General features: G+C 43.9%; 1 protein-coding gene across 5 annotated transcripts in view; it reads right to left on the bottom strand.

The window, feature by feature from the left end:
• The window catches only part of LYRM4 (LYR motif containing 4), a 201,481-nt gene that overhangs the window by 104,620 nt on the left and 72,911 nt on the right, over positions 1-23,950 (bottom strand). The window contains exon 3 of one of the 5 annotated variants that reach the window (XM_030928689.1): positions 17,922-18,083. The exons of the other annotated variants lie outside the window; for them this stretch is intronic. Coding sequence (XP_030784549.1) covers positions 17,922-18,083 — 162 coding nt within the window. Of the gene's footprint in view, positions 1-17,921; positions 18,084-23,950 lie in introns of those variants that run through there. 5 annotated transcript variants of the gene reach the window in all.

The raw sequence follows: 23,950 nt of genomic DNA, 5'->3' as shown, positions 1-23,950 counted from the left end.
CTGGCCTTCGACCTAGAATTATACTATCAACTGTCCCGATGCTCTGGTCTTTGGACTCAGGCTGGGAATTGTATCAGTTTTCCTGGGTCTCCAGCTTGCCACCTCATCCTGCAGATCTTAGGACTTCACAGCTTCCATAATGGCATGAGCCAATTCCTCATAATCAATAAATCTATCTACCTCTGTGTCTGCATCTATATTTACACACACACATCTCCTCTTCTGTTTCATGGGAGAATGCCAACTAATACATTGAGCAAAAGGGAGGGCTTGAGGTGAATCTAAAGTTTCAACCATAAGTGACTGGGAAAATTGGGGTGCAATGAACAAGTATTTATTTGGATACAAGGAGGTGGATGGAGCATTGTTTTTTCTTTTTTTTTGAGAGGGCATCCGGCTCTGTTGCCCAGGCTGGAGTGCAGTGGTGCAATCCTGGCTCACTGCAACCTCTGCCTCCCAGGTTCAAACCTCCTACCTGAGACACGTGCCACCACACCTGGCTAAATTTTCTGTATTTTTAGTAGAGACAGGGTTTCACCATGTTGCCTAGGCTGGTCTCAAACTCCTGAGCTCAAGCGATCTGCTTGCCTTGGCCTCCCGAAGTGTTGGGATTACAGGCATGAGCCACTGTGGCTGGTCGGATGGAGCATGTTTTGAGAGAAAAACAATGACTTTGGCTTTGGTCACGCCAAAGGGGACAGTATTTAACTGGATAAATAACCACTATCAGGGAAAATACATGAACAGATGTAATAAGGTGAAGTATGAGGCCACCACATCCTATATATTTGCAATAGTCTCACTACAATGGTTCAGATAAATCTTTGGTGAGTCATTGCCAAATTTAAGCCTAGAGCAGTAGCGGCATTCTACATGTCTGGAAAATCATTTCATTTTCAATTTTTTGATAGTCCAGTACAAAATAGACTATAAAAAAGGAGTTATATTTACTAGATGAACACAGAAACAATGAATTAACTTCATTCTTAACTGGCATGAAGATAATAATTAAAAACAAAAAGCAATCATTAGGAAGTAGCTATAAATCAAAGACTTAACTGAAATCCATGGGTTAGGTCCATGCCTTAGTGAAAAAGTGTGTGTATGTGCATATATACATATATGTATTTTTCAAGGGGAGTATCCAAAGCTTAGTCAGATTCACAAAGGGCCTGTAACCCAAAATATACTTGGGTATCAAAAGAGCTTTCTCACTTCATTTCATTCATTCATTTATTTATTTTATATTTTTGAGATGGAGTCTCCCTCTGTCGCCCAGGCTGGAGTGCAGTGGTGTGATCTCAGCTCACTGCAACCTCTGCCTTCTGGGTTCAAACGATTCTTATGCCTCAGCCTCCCGACTTTATTTCTTTTAAATAGGGCTATACGAGTAACAGGGTTTCATCCAGTCTCATATTACAAGAGTAACACAGTAGCAGAATGTTAAAAACAAACACACCCCCTTTTCTCCCCAGTTGGGCATGTATAAAATCTCTTTATACTGGGTATACATTTTGGCCTATCAATTCCACTTCTAATAGTCTATCCTAGTGAACCAAGATACAGGAGTCACAAAGGTGTTCATCACAGCATCACTAAAAGAAGCAAAAGCTGAAGTGACCTAACGGTCCACCATTAGGGGTTGGCTCCATATCTGATGGTTTCTGTGCTGAGTGGCACCCTATGTGTCCATTTTAAACCGATGATGCAGGCATATTTTTTACTGATGAAAGATGCTAATGTGAAATTAGGAAATCATAAAAGTAAGTTATAAATGATTAGTAGGATTCCATTTAAGGAAAACTAGACATTCATATTTATCTATCTGCAGAGTAACATTTTGAAAGGATATACATGAAAATAATATTTCATGATAAAAAGATTATGAATAATTTTTCTTTCTACCCTCAAATATTATTACAATGACCATGGATTATCTGTGTAATAAAAAAGCAATACTTCCCTTAAGCTACCGCTCCTAATGCCAACCAAACCCCTAGTCATCCATCAACGTTACAGTCCTCTCTAGCTCCTACCCTAACTCTCCTTTCCTGCCAGGCACAACACTGAAACACTGTTTTAGGAGAGTCCTCCATCCCTCCAGCTCCCATGTTTACAATTGTGAATCACTGAAGCCATTCAGCACCTAATATTTGGAAGACCTATTCCGACCTCCAGTTTATACTTCTTGCCTGAGAAAGACACACCAACGTCAAACAAAAATAAATGATTCCTGGTGTGTGTGTTGGGGGAAGTGGTTGGGGGAGAAATAGTGAAGGCTAAAAGAGAGCCAGGCGATATTTTTATAAGCAGAGATAAATCAGGGAGTTTAAACTTTTCCCAAACTCAATATAAGAATCAATCAGCAGTTGTTACCATTTTGCTGATGCTTGTTAACCAACCGTATAAACATTTTAAGAGTCCAAAGTGATGACAAAGCACCTCTTTCTGTGGTGAAAACTCTCATTAAGCAAAATTATGCAAAATGCAGGGTTTTTACACCACTGTCATTGTAGGTGATGAGATTTCCCTTGCTTTATCAAACATGGCAGATTTATACAGCATCTTTAAATTGTTTTATATCATGATTTTTAGGTTGAAGGGATACGGGAAGAATTATGAATGGGGGAAAACCTACTCAGAGTTTATCGATTTCTAGGACAGAACACTGTAAATCACCACTCCACTGGAAGAGAGTCCGTAACAGTGACACCCACATGGCAATACGGGGTCATGGACAGGACTGCAGTCTATATGTGGAGCTCTGGGTCGTGTCCTTTAGGGAAAGCTCTCCTGGGTTACAGAATGCAGAGTCCACACACCACAAGCCTCACAGGCTGCATACAGGAACCCTTCACCATCCCTGAAGGGGCCTCTGGAGACACACTAACCACCTGATGACAGGTCTACCTGGAAACCCTAGGGTGGCAGCTGATCTAAAAGGAAGCAAGTGAAGACGTGTGCTGCACGTCGTGTGTTCCAACATGCTGGGAAAGCACGATGAAGCACGGGCTGCACAGCATGGAAGAGCATCACCCGAGCGGCAACAATGCTCAGAAGGCCCACTAAAAGGAGCTAAGGAGGGAGGATTTGTCGGTGCATTTCCAAACACTTTCAAGGGAGAGGAAGCTCTGGACTGTCCAGGAAGGATGACCACGGTTCCATGAGCACCTCCCTTCCTTTTGCTCTGATGCTAGCATCACTAAGCTGCCCCGACCCTACCTTGCTTTGAAATGTGAGATGCCCTAAGGAAAGCCTCTCCTCCCAGGGACTGAGCACCTTGTATTCTCCCATCCTGGACCCGCGGGGCTGAAAGTTCCTCTCTGCGAAGCGAGGACCAGACAAATTACTGCACCTGGTCCAAATGGCTCCCCAGCATCTCACAGACACTGTGCTGTTTATCACGCAGACAGAAACACGCACCAAAAATCATTCTCATGCTCACAAAGTCAAAAGCCTGATGTTTGCATTAATTCTAAAGAAACACGTTAAGGCACTTGAGAGATTAAAATTATCCCTTGATGATTTTCAGAAATACTAATTTTATTCCTATCTCCCCCAAAATACTAATAAAGCAACATGGTATTTTTTCAGTGACCTACAGGGCTAGCAGCCAGTTACGTTCTACTCTTTGACAATAGATGATCAAAACAACCTCCCCAAATGATCTGGAGTCAAGTTGGAGAGCAGCTTCTTCACTGCCAATAAATCCATTTTCTAATTACTCAGAAAGACAGGTTTGTCTTTGGCCCTGACTGCATTAAAAACACCAGAAGTATCATCGCTTTAATGTGCATTATAGAAACATGACTCCCCAAGTGGATCTGATCCATTAATAACATCTCTTTAACTGCTGTCTAATGATTTCTGCAGACATGTAATAGAATATTTTATGGCTGTTTTCAACCATCTGTCCTTCTTTCTTTCGATATGAATTTGCCAGAGATGTAATGAAATTTCCTGTACTCTGTGCCATTACATGTTTGTTAAAACCAACACACCAATCAGACACATCAGCGCTGTTATGCTCACTATACATGGAGCTATGCTCTGGGCACTGCTCAAGGGACTAGAACCTTCTGTCTGCTATATTCTCTTAGGCTACCCTTGAGCTAGCCCAAGGTTCTAACCTCTGTATGAGCACATTCATGTATGTTCTCGAGATGTGCAGGGTTAATGAATCATGAAGTCTGAATCAGTCGTACAATTAAAAGAGTTCTAAGAACAAATACCTGCATTAAAGATGCCACAGTATACAAAGTTAAACATGAAGTGTAAAATTACAATCCTTTTCTTTTCAATGAATGATATCCTATGTTAACACATTTGAAATTCAACTAAATTATGCTTTTGAACAGTTAATGAGTACCCCAGTGATCACTATTTCATATTTTCAGCTTTTTTCATTTACAAATTCTTTGAGTGAGTACTATGTGCTAATCACAATCACCTTTTATAAAACAGTCCATTGTTCTGAGTGTATGGCTCATGTTTAAATATGCATGCAGAAGAGAAAGCCATTTGATAAAAAGATATGTCCCGAATTACTGCAGTGGGTTTCAAAATAGAGCTGTAATCTGCGTTAAGGCAGGTTAACATAGAGTTGCTTTCCACAGGAAGCTGTCCTGGAGACAACTGGCAGATTCCTGGCAGCATGGGTTGCTGTGGCATGAAAAGATCTGTGAAGTGATACTGGAGCTATAGACTGGGGGGCTTTGTTTCGAGGCCTGAGGTAAATGCAGGTCCAAGGAGCAAGCTCCCATCTTGTCCTGAGCCCCAGGATTCTGTGAGAACTGCAACCCAGTGTGCAAAGTGCAGAAAGCTGCCTCCTCTTCACTCTCTCAGTTCTCCCTTGTCAGACCTGATGTTTTCCTTAGCAGATTCTCTGGAAACATTCTCTCTCTCTTTTTTTTTTAAAGTTAGGGTAAAGAAAAAATAAAGAATCTTCCACAATCAGCTGCAGGTGTTTAGATCTTACAATGCATTTTGCAGTGAGTGCTCTACAGAATATCAAAACAATCACTAACATTTCACCTGCACAGAAAACATAACTAATTTTACCCCGACAGGGTATCAGCCACGTTCCTGAGGACAGTGTCACCTTTCAAATCAATTCCTGTGGTTGAAATGAGGACTGCCTGCATCGGTCCTGCTTCCGGCTCCGCCCAGAAGTGGTAATGAGGAGGGACAGAGGAGTGCACAATGGCAGTCTTCACAAAAGCTCGAGTTTCACAAGGAAAGGCGAGAGCATTCAGCACGCCGCATCCTGTTTGGTGTCACTTGGACATTTCTTCTCAGAGGAAGGAGGCTATTTATAAACCTAGTTAATAATTACTTCAAGGAGGGCAGGCAGAAAAATAAATCTTTAGCTTCGGATTTCTTAAATCTTCTCTTGGTCACTGTTCATTTTGTCTATTTTTCTATAACTTTGGTTTAGTCTTTACACTTATAATTGGTAACTGGAAGGTCCCCAAGACTAAATTAAGGTGTGTATATATAAACATATATTATCCCCCCTTTCTTTTGAACAGATGTTGTCATGCTTAAGACAAGTTTAAATTCTAACAAACATTGAGAAAGGCTGAGAATATAAAAGATAAGCAAGCCTTAGCGTCCGAATTGAAGCTCTCTTTTTTTATACAGCTAATCATGAAAGTGCTGCTCCTCAGCCAATTCAGCTTAGAGACATCACACACATAATTAATGCACAAAATGCTGCCATTCATGTGTGGATGAAGGAAGGATGAGGTCTATTTATTGAGAGCTTAGATTCTCAGTTACAAGAATTCTTTGGAAATATGATTTAAAGTAAGACGTATTTAAAGAAGGAAGGGCATTCCAGACCCCAGTGTGGAAACTTCTGGGGATAAACATAATGTGCGATCTCCAATACTGCCTTGTTTCAGAGTTCTGGGTCTTTCAAAGAGGGGCTCAGGGCCAGGACACAGACAACAGCATAAACCCAGATCTCATGGTCTGCTTTTAAAACACTGTGAAGCAACATTTCAATATTTAATTTCACATTAAAAGGGGAAATCTGGAAACCCAAGGACTTCATTCCCACCTCCGTTTGGAACAGCTGTCCTTTAGAACGTACAGAGGCTTTCCAGTCAGTCACAGCGCCCTCCACTGGCACTTGGACACATGCCAGCCTCACCCTTCACTTTCCTGCCCCACCTGTAGAGTCAAGAGGGAACAGGACACAGGTGGAGTTCTAGGCCCTCATCCTTGAACTGGATTGAGGAAGGGATGGGAGAGGAGAACTAAAGAAGATAATTAGGAACAACAATTTCCCGAGCTTTCTGGGATAAAGGGCCAGTGGAATACTAAGGAGAGGGGGCCTGTGGTGGTTTTAAAACAGGGTCACACGTTTTGTGACACCCCTGCCACTGAGAGTCGGAATACTAAGGAGAGGGGGCCTGTGGTGGTTTTAAAACAGGATCACACGTTTTGTGACACCCCTGCCACTGAGAGTCGGGGGTCTATGTTCCCATCCCTTACATCTGAGCTGGTGACTCCTCTGACCATAAAAATATGGCAGAAATGAAACTATGTATTTCCAAGGCTATTTCACAAAAGGCCACACAGCTCTGTTTTGTCCTCCGGGACACTCTTCTCTGCAGTTCTGCCCACCAAGTAGGAAGTCACACTGCTCTGAGGCTACCATGATGTGAGGAAGCCCCAGCCACATACAGTCATTCTGTTCTGCAGCTGCTGCTGATCCTGGCCTAGGCCCCAGACCTGTCTCCAGGTGATTCCAAACCCCAGCCATTTGAGTACACCCAGTGTTACAGTCTTCTCAGCTAAGGCTGATAGCATGTGCACTGTCACATTCCCAGATAAGCTGTGAGTTACAACAGAAATGGTGGTTGTATTACACTTTTTTTTTTTTTTTTTTTTTTTTGAGACAGAGTCTCACTCTATTGCCCAGGCTGGAGTGCAGTGGCACGACCTCAGCTCACTGCAACCTGCCTTCCGGGTTCAAGCCATTCTTTTGCCTCAGCCTCCCAAGCAGCTGGGACTACAGGCGCGCCACCATGCCCGGGTATTTTTTGTATTTTTAGTAGAGATGGGGTTTCACCATATTGGCCAGGCTGGTCTCGAACTCCTGACCTCATGATCCGCCCGCCTCGGCCTCCCAAAGTGCTAGGATTACAGGCGTGAGCCACTGTGCCCGGCTTACACTATTAAATTTTAAGGTGGTAGAAACAGATTGTTGGTATACTAAGGCCTATGGAATACTAAGAAATTATCTGAAATGGCTTCTTTTGTGCTACCAGTGTCACTGTCTGTTAGCCTTTGCTGGGTTCTAAGCTTTACCTGAGATGATCAAATTGAATACTCACCTGTCTGCAGTCTGCTCCTCCCCTCCTCAGGAACCAATGGGAAGGAGGTTTCCTGGGCAGTTTTCATAGACTGCACCCTGATGAGTAGTGTGGTTTAGAGATAAGTCTTGGCTGTTACTGAGGCCTGAAGGACTGAAGGAAGTGTGCTTATGTTATGACAGATTCACCTTTGAAAATGAAGTTTCGGTCTTCATCTTGAACACAAGGGCAGTGACAGCTGATTATCTGTTTCTTTCACAGTGGTTACAAGTTTTGGTAAATGTGTATCTCGGATTTCTAAAAGTATGAGTATATAATTTTATCTACAATGGTATGGAGGCAGAAGTATTACTTCTGAAAGCTCCTGTACATTTCCCCAAGCTTCCCATCACATAATTACAAATGACTAGTTGTCCGCAGGAAGATACTTGTTTTCATACTCCAAATAACTTATTTCAGTGGCACACATTTTGATTAGGATTGTTGGCTCTTTGAAAATCTCTCGATAGACCCCCTACTGTGTAAAGATCATCCATGTGCACAAAACTTGAGAATGGCAATATGAAGGGAAAATATGGAAAAGTGCAAATACAGTTGGACCATCAACAACTGCCAGAGGACTACCAAGGCCTCCTGTCTCTTCCCTGTGTTTAAAAAACTCTGCTCTTAACAGGTGTGACCACTGCTGAAATCACAGATGAGCTTAGAAGTTTCTCTGCTACTTAATATCTTCTTAAGGCTGTCCTCAAATGACACAGTCCTCTAAAGGACTGAACAAATAAGGTTTCCTAGAAAGGCAGTGACAGTTAGGGATAAGCATGTCCTTGGAGGAATACTGCATCCAAACATTTTAATCGCTTGGAACTCAGTCATCTGACTGGAAAGCCTACCCACCTCTCCAGGATGACCCCTTCCTAGGCACTGCCTGCCTCTGTAAGGGCACCATTCAGTGAGACACAAGCTCTTGGTGCCAACACAATGATCATTCGGATGAAGGATGTTCGTTGAATTGGCCTCTCGACCCAGTCTCCCATGTTGCCTTGTTAGGACATGCTGTTTCTGTCCTGCCGCTCTGGCTTGAGGAATCTTTCATTTACGTAATTTCTTTAATCCCTTTAGCTACATCTGTCAAATAAATCCTTGAGGCACCAGGTTATTTCAGTGACTAATAAAAAAATAAAATCTAACCAGAGTCACAAGACGCTGTGACTTGTTATCTTCTCTGAACAGTCTGAGGGGCTAGAGGACAAGTTGCCACACATAGTAATGTCTGTTTCTTACAAACAGGCCAGATGCATTTATACAGGGATGAGAGGTGATGATCGGGAAATAAAGATTTCTTTCTAAGAACATACCAGGCCTCACGTGCTCCTCAACACTGCCAACTTGGGGGATAATGCATTCTGGGGATGACATCTTTGTTTAAAACATTTCTGAAAGCCACTCCTCACCCTGGGCTCTCATTATACCCACACATGCCACTACTTTTTTTTTTTTTTTTTTTTTAAACGAAGTATTTAATTACTGGTGAGAATGTCTGTCTTCCCCTAAGAGTGTTAGCAGCTTAAGAGCAGTGACTAAAATTGTCTTTCATCTTATACCCCTGGTGTCTAGCAGAACACTTGGCAACACAGTAGACACTCAATATTTATTGAATGAATCACACATACTTTCTTTTGTATATGGTCTGTGTTGGCAGTTTCATCCTCTGAGGGTAGATTTACCTTTTGGTAACAGTCAAAAGTCATTCGGAGACAAGTATGAAGAAAGAGGCCGTTAGACCACTCAATTTTCTTATGTTTATCATAAACTAAAACTGAAGGCCATTATGAAATGGAAGTTTATTGGAATAAACAGACAGACTCTCTAAGGCAAATAATTTGAAAGGTAACACCTGGATGTAGGAATTCTCACATGGTTCTTAAAAAAAATTGTTCAGGGACTCACAACTTTTTTTTTTTTAATTAAGCTTCTAAAAGTAAACTCTTTTATTTTCTGCATTAGTGGGTGGATAGGGGAATGAAAAATACAGAAATAGGCCGGGTGCCTAAAATGCTGTAATCCCAGCATTTTGGGAGGCTGAGGCAGGTGGATTACCTGAGGTCAGGAGTTTGAGACTAGCCTGACCAACATGGTGAAACCCTGTCTCTACCAAAAATACAAAAATTAGGTGGGCCCGCGCCTCTCATCCCAGCTACTCCAGAGGCTGAGGCAGGAGAATCTCTCGAACCCAGGAGGCGGAGCTTGCAGTGAGCCGAGATCCGGCCACTGCACTCCAGCCTGGGCGACAGAGCGAGACTCCGTCTCAAAAAAAAAAAAAAAAAAAAAAAGAGGCATTTCCTCTGACTGTATCTCACTGCTACAAAGGGTTGAAACACAGTGAGTTTCTTTTAAGGAAATAAGTTTACTGGCAGTTCAAATCCGTTGTTTCAAAAGCTGAATAAAGCATGTATTTTTCCATGCCCTTGTCAGATTAGAAAATGATCTATGGGTCATGCGCTTGCTGCTTTTCTTCTCACTGAGAAGTAAATGTACAATGGCAAGAAAAGAAAGAAAGAAAAGAAAAGAAAGAAAGAAAAAAAGAAAGAAAGAAAAGCGGAAACACCCCTCAATAATTCAAAGTCAGGGCTAAGTTTTTATTTTTATTTTTTCCTTCTTGTGGCAAAATATATATAATACAAGATTTAGCATGTAAAGCCCTTTTCCAGAAGGACCTATTCATGTATTTCTTTTTAAAAAGGTGTTTAATTATTCATAGCAAAATTTACCATTTAAACTGTAATTATGTGTAATTTCAGTGACATGAAGTGCATTTACATTGTTTTTCTACTATCACCACCACTCAGCTCCAAAATGTTTTCATCTTCCAAAACAGAAACACATTACCCGTCAAACGCCAACTCTCCATCCTCACCCCTCAGCCTTCCCCAGCCCCTCATCACCCAGCCCCTGGCAACCACCATTCTACTTTCTATCTCTATGAATTTGACTTTAGCAGCTCATATAATTGGAATAGCACAGTATTTGTTCTTTTGTGCCTGGCTTATTTCACCTAGCATAACGTCCTCCAGATTCATCCATGTTATAGCATGTATCAGAATTTCCTTCCTTTTTAAGGCTGCATAATATTCCATTGTATGTATAGACCACATTTTGTTTATCCATTCATCCATCCGTGGACACTTGCGCTGCACCTGTTTCCTATTGTGAAAATGTAGCTACCCATATAGGGTGTACAAAGACCTAATCAAGACCCTGCTTTCACTTCCTTTGTGTATACAGCCAGAAGTGTTATTGTTGCATCCTATGGTAATGCTGTGCTTCATTTTTGGAGAAACAGCATTACTAAGTTGGGTTTTATAATATTTTGCCCCATCATGCTTACAATACACTTTAGACTATGGCTCTGCTTATCAATAATTTCTTACTGTGCCTCATCATAGGAGATGTAAGTATGGCAGATAGAATCTTACTAGGCCAGTCACTCGGAATTATCAATTTCCTTTACTTCTGGTCACATACCAGTTTCTTAGGCAGAAACAAACAAGGCTAAATCTCAACACAGAACCACAAATGAGGACTCAGCTAAATAAGCAGATTTGTTTACGGGGCTAATCTGACAATGCCAGCATCTCACAGGAGTTGGTTACTAATGAAATCTGAAGGGCTGCTAATCCTAGAGGTCTCTACAAAACCTGTGGATTCTTCTGCAGTTTATAAACACCTCCTGCTGCTCCACAGACAGTAGCCGTTCCCCGGGGCTATACTGTACGGTGGCACAGGTGTACACCATGGCAGTACTGATCTTCTTCCCAAGTGTGTAACTGTTGTCTCATGATTTCCTTACCGTGACAATGTCAATACCTAGCTCAGTTTTCCTGTCAATATTCCGCCTGCATTTTTAGGCTCAGCATCTAGGCTAAAGATCTTCCAAACAGTCTAGCTCTACACAGACCCTCGCATCCTCAAATGTAGATCCTCACTGCCTCCCTAATGTTACCTAAACTTAGGTAGGTTGCAGCTTGGATCTCACCACCATTTAGAACATATTTGAGCCCTAGACTTTGACTCAGTGTCCCATCTTCCCACTTTTCTCAGTCTGTCACCCCTGAGCTTGCTCTTCCTCAACATGACTTCTGGTTCGTTGGTTCCTCCTATTCTAGCCCAGAGTCCCCTCCAGCCTCTCAGCTGCTCTGCCGGCTTGGACCTGGTGATCCATCACTGCAGTGATGCTCTTGTGGATACCCTTGCTTCACCTGACTTCTATTGCTGCACTCTCCTTGCCAATCCCAGCTTGGAGAAGATGGCACCAATCTGTCTCCCATCTGTGTCAGAACTGTTTCATACTCTTACAAACAGGTCAGATGCATTTATACAGGGATGAGAAGTGATTATCGGGAAATAAAGACTTCTTTCCAAGAACATACTAGGCCTCACGTGCTCCTCAACACCGCCAACTTGGGGGATAATGCATTCTGTAAAACAGGTCTGACTGGTCTTGCTAGTGAAGTGTGTCACTCACCTTTGTTATCACTGCGTACCGCTATCCTTGAACCCATTGTTAGTGGAGTGTCCTCACTGTCCCCACATCCACTACACTACTACTGAACCCTTTTCCCTTTTCCCAAGCAACACATCTCAATCCTACAACACAGACTTTATGCAGAGTTTTGCTCTCTTCATTTAATTTTTTGAAAGGATCACGCCCATTTAAGATGAATTTTCATGCCAAATAAAAACATGAAAGAAATAATTGAAATATTTGATTACACAATTAAAAGGTTTTTTTTTTTTCCTTTTTTAAAAGCACAAACCAGGTTGAAAGAGGAATGATAAGGTGGGAAAAGAAAACGTGAGCTTCTTTAACTTCTTTGCCTTAGAATTGTCCCGCACAGCTCTCATTTGTTCCCTCCCTCTTTCCTTCCACGACATATTGAGGACCCATGCGGGAAACCCGGCTTTCCCCTCGTTGCCCTGGGACCAGGCTCCATGAATGGTTTTCTATCCTGTACTGTGTTGCCAGTGATTTCTTTTGCATTGGCTTTTTCTTCCTAGTCAACACACACAATTTGATCTTTACATCCTTATAAAAACCACAACCTAAAATCCAAAGAAAACAAAACAAGACCCCACATGGGCCCACCTGCCCATTTCCTAGATTTTCAAATGGTCTCTGTGTCCTCTCCTCCTCTTCCCCACCACACTGTTCCTCTGGGTCTGGTGCCCCTGCCTCCTGACCACGCCCTGGATCCATGCCCCCTGCTTTCCTCCTCTTCCCCACCACACTGTTCCTCTAGGTCTGGTGCCCCTGCCTCCTGACCATGCTGTGTCCTCTCCTCTTCCCCACCACACTGTTCCTCTGGGTCTGGTGCCCCTGCTTCCTGACCACGCTGTGTCCTCTCCTCCTCTTCCCCACCACACTGTTCCTCTGGTCTGGTGCCCCTGCCTCCTGACCAAGCCCTGGATCCATGGCCGCTGTGAGCAGATTCCACTCTTTCCTATGGGCCATGCTCAACTGGCCTCCCTGCCGAGCTCTCTGTAAATAAGAGATGTGGCCAAACACCCCACTTCGCAACTCTCTTCTTCCTACTGCTCTTCTCAGCCTCTTCTCTTTCTGGTCACTCCCTCTAGGTAACATCGTCCAGTTTCATCTCTTACCAAATGACTTCCAAACTTGGGTCTCTGAGCTCTAGGTCTGCATTTTCACCTGCCCGCTGAATGTACTCAGAAGACACAATGCTAGCATCTTAGACTCAGTCTGTCTCCAAGAGAACTCTCCTTCCTTCCATGGATCCCCTTTGTTCCTTATTCCTGCTAATAGCATTCCTGTTGAACCAAGCAAAAAATACCTCCCCCCGATCCCCAAAAGTACTTGGTAATAAGTGAACTTTATAACAAATGAACAAATGAACTTCGCCCATGAGGCAGTTCAGACTGGTGACCAGTGCCCTGCCTGGGAGTCAGGTGATATCTCCTCCAGGTCCAGTAACTGCAGCTATTTTTCTTTCTCATGTTATTAAGCTGAGACAGGTATTAATTAATGTGACATTTCTGAACCCCTATGATGCTATGTAGGAAGATTGAAGATTTGAATTAAACCAATGATGTGACTATTTTGAAACAGGTAGAATTGTAAATGTAGTAACTGGTTTTGTAATGACTATTTTTGTGTTGTTTTAGTTACCCTCTAAGGTGTCTGAAAACTTTAAAAGAAACAGCTATATTAGATTAGCAACTGCTTTTTAAATTGGTTATAGAAATATAATTTAGCTTTTAATCAATGCTTAAATGTTTAACAAAAATCCATTTTAAAGTTTCATTTTTTAAATGTGTAAAATTAATAACTTAATCATTAAACTGAGAATAAACTTATACATACTCATAAGCCCTGCAGATATTGAAAACCCATCAATACTTTAGATATGTATCATACACATCTCTCTTTTCATCCTAAGAGTGGTGTAGAACAATGACTTTAGGAGAGCCCAGGGGCTCAGAACTACGAGCTTGAATAAGTGTATTTTAAAAAGGTAACCTGTTTGAGAACCACTGTTTAGACTCATCCTTTAATCAGCCAGGAGAGAGGACAGTCATCAGTGTAGCTTTTGTAACACCTGAATTACTAGTTAAATCTAATTTTGCTTGACATTCATGGACCTTCTATATTTTTTAGCTGAAATGCATCAGTTTTGAAGGAAGCCATTGCCTGAGAGCGGGGAATATTTTGTTATAGAGAAATTTTTATTGTAAACAATTTAATCTGTATGCATGCTTTATTTTTATATTCTAGCATTTGCCACACACAGTTGTAGAGACTATAATGAAGGCATAAATCTTAGATTTTAAGTGAAAGTACCTGGCACATTTACATTATTGCATTACTAAAGCTTCTTCTTCCCTTCACCCCACTTTCCCCTCTCCAGGGTTTAGGCTCCTCGTGCTACCAAAACTAACCTACAGCCAATGTGCCTTTATTTAGAAAGACGTTCAGGGATCAGGCCTCTAGCTGGCTAATCCAGAGCTTATGTGGACATGGTTGGAGGAAAGAAAGAGAAAATAAAAGTGCTGTGTTGTAATTCTACCCTTTCCTATAATGCATAAATGAAAGGTTCCCTGTGCTGTATTCCTGCACAGCATCCTCCGTCTGCTGTTGGAGAAATAATCTTAAATACTTAAATGTAGAATTCTGCAGCTTTCAGTGGCATGAATTTTTTTTAACCTTAGTCAGTGAGAACAGCTTATAGCATGTAGCATATAAGCAATGCATTCAATGGTAACTGCTATTATTACAGCCATAATAATATACAGTAAAGCAAAGGTCTCCTATTCAAAAGGAATCAACTTGCACCAATGCACTAAAGTTGGTAAAAAAATTTCTGGAGAATAAGCTTACTACTGAGTAATTCTGCTATGCCTCTACAATCTCCAATTTTGAATTTCACATCAAACCTCAGTTCTCCCTATTCCCACACCCCTCTTCTCCCCCTTTAGATCGACAAAATCAAGTGTATGGCACAGAAGTGGTAATTTCTCATCTTTCGGCTGTGCAAATTATGCGACTAGAAATAAACAAAATGGGAGAAAAACAGTCTGACAACTAAATAAGAAGGCAAGCCTGGAACTTATTTAATGCTCCACTTGAGCTGTTAAGAATAATAAGAACCACTGGAGATCTACTGTATAAGGTGGGGGTTATTGTTAATAATAATGTATTGCATACTTGAAAACTGCTAAGAAAGTAGACCTCAAATGCTCTCACTATAAACAAATGGTAACTATATGAAGTAATGGATGTGGTAACTGGATTAAATCATTTCACAATGTACACATCTATCCAAACATCATGTTGCACACCATAAATATATACAATTTTTACGTGTCCATTTTTTTAAAAAGAGTAAGAACCAAAAGTCATACGTTTTTTTCTTGTATATCAAAGCTTTTATACAAGAAACTAAGTGGTAATCTAGTCCATTTTCTTATCTTCAGACTTGCCTGCATTGAAGACAAATGTTTTTCATATGTATTCTTAAAGACAATGATCCCGAGATGTCCACTTTGTAGTTATTCAAATAAATACACCCCAACAACCTAAAGCAGGATATAAAATGGCGAGTGGCATGGAGTTTCACAAGAAAGGGGTTCAAAATTATAACTGGAAAATCTCTCTTCCTTCTTAAAAAGAGCTGTCCCTTTAAGAGAAAAGAAGTTAAAATTTTCTTTTTCCCCATCAGAAGGCAGTAAATATTAAACATCCTAGTGTCCAAAAGGGACCTATATTAATAAGCACATAGCCATAAGGATTGTTTCGCTTTGTGGAGACGCCATTAAGAACACAGGAAAACAAAAAGTCTTGCTTACATTTTATAACGGGCGACCTCATCAACATTTTAATAAATTAATTTAAGTCATCTGGTACTTAGAAGATGGATCTTGCTCCTCAAAGAAAATAAATGAACAGGATGTAAGTAGCTCATGAGTTCATGCTTTTAAGAACAAGTAGACCCTTTTGCTCACATGTCCTGCACTGTAACCCCCACTCATTCACCCAGCAAGCTGTTCTGGGTTCTGGGGCTGAAAAAGGCAGTCCCTGATCTCCAGGCACTCCGAGAGGGTGGTAAATGAGCAGATGGTCCTTGTGGATATCAGTACAGAAAAGAGGGAAGAGTGGAGGAACACAGCCTCATTACACCTCTGATTACACTTAGAAGGGCCCTCCCCCGCAGAAGCCCAAGCACAGGGTCAAGGTCGCACGAGCTTGCTGCCTCTTGCTTTCTCTGAGGCTCACCTCACAAGCCCTGCTTCTTGTCACTTGTGCATTGAAGTCCCTTCCTCCTTGCCCTGTGTCTTCCCTGGCCCCTGTACTTACTTTGCTGCATCACAATACTCTCCTACCTAGTTCCTCGAGGGTCGAGTCTGCCCCTTGTTACCATGAATCCTAATACCTGGGTGAAAGTCTGGCACAAAGACAAGGATAAATATGTGTCCAATGAATGAACGAGTGAACAAATGAATGAGGATGCTGTGTCCCTCAGAGACTACACAATGACCAAGGACTGCCTTGTGCTCAAGCTAAGGAAAGGCAGAAAGCTGGCTAAGACAGTGGAAAGAGAACAGGCAGTTAAGACAGCTAGAAAGGACATTTTTCCCAGGAGAACATGGCTTGTCTTCTGCTAGAGCATAAGCTTCTGTAGACATACCAACAAATACTGGGAAGAAATGGGTTTTGGATTCAAATAGCTCTGAGTTGAGATACAAAGGGAATACAAACACCTACTTCACCTGAGATGAGCTGCATAAAGTGCACAGTGTAACACCTGACACCATGTGGGCATTCAATATGGTAAAATCTAATCTAATATCTAGTCTCTGCCCGAGCAACCCTGCAGTCCAGGAGGAGAGACAGGCCCACAAGGAGGCTGAGAAACACTAAGTGGATTCCTCAGGGTCAGCTGGTTAGTGGCGGAGAGCTGAACCCAGGCTTGTCTGGTTTCAACACCTGTGCTCTGAACCACCACACTTAAGTGAGCTGTCAGGACAGGAGACAGACTTCGAGTCATCCTTGCAGGAGACAGGTGTGTTATGGTGGTGGATGTAATCACAGGGAAAGAGAGGGAACAATAATGAAAGCTTGGGGAGTGCCTGAGTTTTAGAGGGCCAGAGAGGGAGGGCCAGCAGAGGATACTGGGCCAGGGCCAGCAGAAGGGGAGGCAGGAGTGAGGAGGGCTGGGAGAGCCTCCTGGAGTGGCCAGCCAGAATGGTCAGACGCCATGGACAGGTCAAACGGGACAAAGGCATGCACATGTTTTTGGTGATCAGAACCCCGGGTATCTGCACAGGGGCTGGTTCAGCACAGCATGGGAGGTTACTGCTTGGATGCCGGGGGTTGAAGTGTTAAGGGGAGGGAGTGAAGCTTATCAGTGCAAATGACCCTGCAGATAAAGGAGTAGGGGAAAGAGCTGGGCAGAAGTATGACTTGGAAGCCAGGAAGCCAAAGGCTTCTTTCTGGACTGGGGAGATGGAACGTGGAGAGGAAGAAGGGGAGGTTTAGGAGAGTAGACAGCTGAAGGAGCAGGCTTACTGGCATCACAGAGGAAAACGTGGTAACTCGGAGCAAAGCAGACCAGTCACTTCAGCAAAAGGATGGATGTTTCCTTTGGAAGCAAAATGCAGGGAATTGAGGGTGTTGTGGCCTTGCGTTCTGGTATGTTGGACTAAGACAAAAATGTCTCCTTATTCCATAAATGATACTAGAACAGGAGAAAGTTATTATTTTGGAGAATGTTAAGCTGAACTCCCATCTCCTTTCTCATAACAAAATAAATTCAAAATACTTCAAAAATTAAACATTTAAAAAATCTACAAAAGCACGAGAAGAAAATATAAGAGAATTTTTATAATCTTGCAGTGGGAATTCAGCATGACACAAAATTCAAAGGCAATGAAGTGAAATGTAACTACATAAAAATTATAATTGTCTGCCAGGCACAGTGGCTCACGCCTGTAATCCCAGCACTTTGGGAGGCTGAGGCAGGTGGATCACTTGAGGTCAGAGTTTGAGACCAGCCTGACTAATACAGTGAAACCCCATCTCTACTAAAAATACAAAAAATTAGCCAGGTGTGATGGTGTGCGCCTGTAATCCCAGCTAATCAGGAGGCTGAGGTAGGAAAATTGCTTGAACTGCGGAGGTAGAGGTTGTAGTGAGCTGAGATTGTGCCAATGCACTTCAGCCTGGGCGACAGAGCGAGAGTTCATCTCAAAGAAAAAAAAAACCTATAAAAGAATAGTACATGGGGCCCCAAAATAATGACAAACGAGGAACTGTATTTGTAACAAATATAAGAAACAAAAGAACAGTGAATGAATAATATAGAAAAGAAATGCACATGCTAATGGCACCAAATATTCTTACCATGACCCCACAGAGGAGATGCTATCCTTCACGAGCTGTGTTGATAAAGGTGAAAATATGTGATCTTCTCAGGGCTGAAGAAACCGGGTGAAGACACGTGTGGCTGGGACAGTAAGTCGTTCAGACCACATTTTAAATGTTCTTACCCAGTGAAGCAGCCCTCCTACCTCAAGGCCTTTGTCCATCACAAAGACACACATATCAGCTTGTTCACTACAGCACTGCTCATAATGGCAAAAAGCTGAAATCAATGTAAACGTCCATCATTCAGTGGATAATCAGAGAGATTACAGCATGTCCACACTGTGGAGGTATTTGAGCATTAAAAATAAAAGACAGTTCTCTGCAAACTATCACAAGGAAAGAAAACCAAACACCGCATGTTCTCACTCAAAGGTGGGAACTGAACAGTGAGACACTTGGACACAGCACGGGGAACATCACACCCCAAGGCCTGTCAGGGAGTGGGAGGCTGGGGGAGGGATAACATTAGGAGAAATATCTAATGTAAATGATGAGCTGATGGGTGCAGTAAACCAACATGGCACATGTATACCTATGTATCAAACCTGCACGTTGTGCACATGTACCCTAGAACTTAAAGTATAATAAAACAAATAAAAATAAAGACAGGTTTATATATTCCAATGTAGAATAATGTACTATATATTGTGTTAGTGGAAAAAAAAAAGAAGCTCTAAGGGAGTATTTATAGTGTAATCTCATTTGTGTTAAACAAACAAAAAAAGAGTATACACACACACAATCTCTCTAAATGTACGGGAAATTTCTGGAAGGCTACATAAGAATCTTTATGTGGGAAGTGAGATTTTGCAGTCAGAAGAAAGGGAGAGTAGAAAAACTTTCCTGTTGACTTTGAAGTTTCTTGTTTAAAAGCCACGCATGGTGGCTCACACCTGTAATCCCAGCACTTTGGGACGCTGAGGTGGGAGGACTACTGGAGGTCCAGGAGTTTGAGACCAGCCTGGGAAACATGAGGAAACCCCATGTCTACCAAAAACAAACAAACAAAAAACAACCAAAAATTAGCCGAGAGTGGTGGCATGTGCCTGTGGCATGAGGTCCCAGCTACTCAGGAGGCTGAGGTGGGGGATCACTTGAGCACTGGAGGTGCTGTGAGATCATGCCACTGCACTCCAGCCTGGGTGACACAGCAAGACTCGCTCTCAAAAGCAAAAAAAAAAAAAAAAAAAAAGAAAAAAAGAAAAAAAAAAAAGAGACAATGCTTTATTTTGATTAAAAAATGGTAAGTAAATAAATACAAATTTCAGAAAAATTAAGTGACCTAAGTTGTAAATCAAAGGAAGATAAAAGGGGATTATTGCTTGTGTTTTTGTTCTGTAAGAAATCAAACATATATCTCAGTCCTGGGCCCAGTACAAACATTCCTCCATTTGTCTCAACTTCCTGGGCCCAGTACAAACATTCCTCCATATATCTCAGTCCTGGGCCCAGTACAAACATTCCTCCATTTGTCTCAACTTTAGAAAAACACCACCTGGAAAGTCCCTGATAAGGACACAGCCGTTTGCGATTTTACTGAAAGCGCGGGAACCAACAGAAACCTGCTAAAATGTGTAACTTAAAATGTTAACCAATTGTAATGCTGTAACCTAAAGAATTCCCTTGTTCCTCTGTAACCTTACAAGTCCTGTTTACATCGGGCTATAAAAAGCAAGCACACGCATTGTTCGGGGCCCTCTTGTATGCTGTGGAACGGAGGGACCAAGTTCGAACTTGCAGTAAAGATCCTTGCCGCTTGGCTTTGACTCTGGACTCTGGTGGTCTTCTTTGGGGAATAAACGGTCTGGGCATAACATCTGGGGGCTCGTCCGGGATTCCCCAAGCCCACCAGACCCCCCTGGTCAACGGATCTACTAGGATCGATCTGCTGATAGGTGAGCCGGCTCGTCCCTGTTTGTCTGTCTGTGTCTGTTCTGAACCTGTATCTGTGACTCACGAGGTCTGTAACTGAAGCTGAAAGCTGACATAGTCCTGGTGGACACGCTATAGGACGGCCAGCGGAGACCGGTGGGAGACGTCCCCTGGCTCTCATCTGATTCTTGACTGAATTAATTCTGATCCAGATTTCTGGAGCGCGCTCGCGACTGACATAACTTGTTGTTGATATTCAGCAACTCACTTTCCCTTGCAGGACCTGTTCCAGCAACTCACTTTCCCTTGCAGGACCTGTTCCAGCAACTCACTTTCCCTTGCAGGACCTGTTCCAGCAACTCACTTTCCCTTGCAGGACCTGTTCCAGCAACTCACTTTCCCTTGCAGGACCTGTTCCAGACGCCACTCCGGGCGCTACTGTTTAAGATGGGTAATACCCAAAGCACACCTCTATCTCTCCTCATAAATAATTTTAAAGATGTTAAGGTGAGGGGCCATGATCTTAGTATAGCGGTAAGGAGGGGAAAGCTGAACACGCTGTGCCGCTCTGAATGACCCACCTTTAACGTGGGATGGCCACCTGAAGGGACTTTCTGTCTTCCTGTCATCACCACAGTAAAATCCAAGGTTTTCCTGCCAGGACACGCCAGACACCCGGACCAGATCCCTTATATCCTCATCTGGCAGGACCCTGTTGAGAACCCGCCCCCTTGGCTGGCCCCTTTCCTACTAGCCCCTGAACCCTGTGAGGCACTGGTTGCACGGCCGCTAAAATCCAAGCAACCGACTGCCCCCCCCATCCTGTTCTACCTGATAGTGGGGACCCGCTGTCCACAGAACCCCCTCCGTACCCCTCTGGGCCCCAGGCCCCAGCCCCCCGGGCGGAGTCGCAGGAGGAAGCAGGCGGACGGGAGGCGACCGGCGCACCCGAGTCCCCTGAAAGTGAAAGTAGCTCAGGAGGGCCGGCGGGGCGGACACGAGGGCGCACTTTGCGGAGTAGCCCCTCCCAGCCGCCTGACTCCACCGTGGCTCTGCCCCTTCGGGAAATAGGACCCCCAGATGACACAGGAACCCCCAGGCTCCTGTACTGGCCATTCTCCACCAGTGATCTGTATAACTGGAAGACTCAGAGTGCCCAGTTTTCGGACAACCCCAAAGATTTAATGGCTTTACTAGATAGTGTCATGTTCACCCACCAGCCTACTTGGGATAATTGTCAGCAGCTCCTCCAGATCTTGTTCACAACGGAGGAGCAAGAGAGAATACAGGTAGAAGCTAGAAAGCTGGTCCCGGGGAACGATGGTCAACCGACTGCCAACCCCGACCTCATAAATGCAACTTTTCCCCTGACCAGGCCGGTGTGGGACTACAACACGGCAGAAGGTAGGGGACGGCTACACCTTTATCGCCAGACTCTAATGGCGGGTCTCCGGGCAGCTGCTCGCAAGCCCACTAATTTGGCTAAAGTATACTCTGTTCTGTAGGAAAAGACAGAAAGCCCAGCTACCTACTTAGAAAGACTAATGGAAGCTTTTAGACAGTACACCCCCATAGACCCAGAGGCCCCAGGGAGTCAGGCAGCTGTTGTAATGTCTTTTGTAAATCAGGTGGCCCCAGACATTAAAAAGAAACTCCAGAAATTAGAAGACTTAGAGGGAAAACAGCTTCAGGACCTTCTTCAGATAGCCCAGCGAGTTTACAATAATAGAGATACTCCAGAGGAAAAGCAATTTAAGGCCACTGAAAAAATGACCAAGGTCCTGGCAGCAGTAGTACAGAAAGAGCATCTACAGCCAGAGAACACCCAACCTAGGCAGTCCCCCAGACATGATAATCTGGGCAGAGACCAATGTGCATACTGTAAAGAAGTTGGCCACTGAATAAAAGACTGCCCCAAAAAGAAACAACGCAGAGGACAGGGACCTCCTAGGTCTACACCCGTACTAGTCACTCAAGACGAAGACTAGGGAAGACGGGGTTCGGACCCCCTCCCCGAACCTAGGGTAACTTTGCAAGTAGAGGGGTCCCCAGTTCAGTTCTTGGTCGATACGGGAGCACAGCACTCAGTCCTAGTTGAAACTAATGGAAAATTATCCTCCAAGTCCTCGTGGGTACAAGGGGCCACAGGAATTAAGAAATACCCCTGGACAACACAAAGAACAGTAAACCTCGGAGCGAGGAATGTAACCCATTCTTTCCTGGTCATCCCTGAGAGCCCCTGTCCCCTATTAGGGAGCGACCTGCTAACTAAAATAGGAGCACAGATCCATTTCCTCCCTGAGGGGCCCGTCGTGACCAACTCCCAAAATCAGCCTGTGTCCGTCCTGACTATAACCCTAGAAGATGAGTACCGGCTCCACCAGGAGTGAGCGGCCCCTGACCAGGACATAGCAACCTGGCTCTGGCAATATCCAGGAGCTTGGGCGGAAATAGGGGGCTCAGGACTAGCAAAACACCGTCCTGCCATGTTTGTTGAACTCAAGCCTGGGACAGACCCCGTTCGGGTACGCCAATACCCGATGCCCCTAGAGGCCAAAGAAGGGATTGCACCACATATTCGCCGGCTCCTCGACCAAGGGGTCCTTCGCCCATGTCACTCGCCCTGGAATACTCCATTGCTGCCGGTACGGAAACCCAATAGCGGAGAGTACAGACCTGTACAAGACTTGAGAGAAGTCAATAAGAGGGTTATGGACATACATCCAACTGTGCCTAACCCGTACACCCTCCTGAGTACCCTAAACCCTAAACATCAATGGTACATACACTGTTTTAGATTTGAAAGATGCTTTCTTCAGTTTGCCTTTAGCTCCTCAGAGCCAAAAGCTCTTCGCCTTCGAGTGGACTGACCCTGAGAAGGGCATAAGTGGCCAACTGACATGGACCAGACTGCCGCAGGGATTCAAAAACTCTCCTACCCTGTTCGATGAGGCCCTCCATGAAGACCTGGGTGAGTACCGATGCAAACACCCTGAAATAACCTTACTACAGTATGTTGATGACCTCCTGATTGCGGCCGAGACCCAGGAAGCTTGTATCCAAGGGACCAAGGGTCTCTTACAAGCTCTAGGGGATCTGGGCTACCGAGCCTCAGCAAAGAAAGCTCAAATCTGTAAACCAGAAGTAACATATCTGGGGTACCTGCTAAGAGGAGGGCAACACTGGTTAACAGACGCCCGGAAGCAAACTGTTCTGCAGATCCCCAGGCCACAATCCACCCGACAAGTAAGGGAATTCCTGGGATTGGCGGGATTTTGTAGATTATGGATCCCTGGGTTCGCAGAGATGGCTAAACCCTTGTATCAGGCAACACGGGGACAACAGCCATTTAATTGGACAGAAGAAGCCGAGTCAGCTTTCCAACAGATTAAAACTGCCCTATTCTCTGCGCCCGCCCTGGGACTACCTAATGTCACCAAGCCCTTCCACTTATACGTGGACGAAAGCAAGGGTGTTGCCAAGGCGGTGCTAACTCAGAACTTAGGCCCCTGGCGGAGGCCAGTTGCTTACCTGTCGAAGAAATTAGACCCAGTGGCTGCCGGGTGGCCCCCTTGTCTCCGAATGATCGCAGCCACGGCCCCGATGGTACAAGATGCTGATAAGCTTGTCATGGGTCAAGAATTACGGGTCGTTACCCCACATGCCATCGAGGGTGTACTCAAACAGCCACCTAATCAGTGGATAAGTAACGCCCGGCTCACCCACTACCAAGGACTGCTACTAAACCCCCTCAGGATTACTTTCCTGCCCCCCAACAACCTTAAACCCTGCCTCGCTGCTGCCCAACCCGGAC

Source organism: Rhinopithecus roxellana, chromosome 4 (assembly GCF_007565055.1).
Source record: "Rhinopithecus roxellana isolate Shanxi Qingling chromosome 4, ASM756505v1, whole genome shotgun sequence".
Lineage (NCBI taxonomy): Eukaryota > Metazoa > Chordata > Mammalia > Primates > Cercopithecidae > Rhinopithecus > Rhinopithecus roxellana.
The sequence above is the reverse complement of the archived record's forward strand: the minus strand, read 5'-3'. Positions and strand labels throughout refer to the sequence as shown.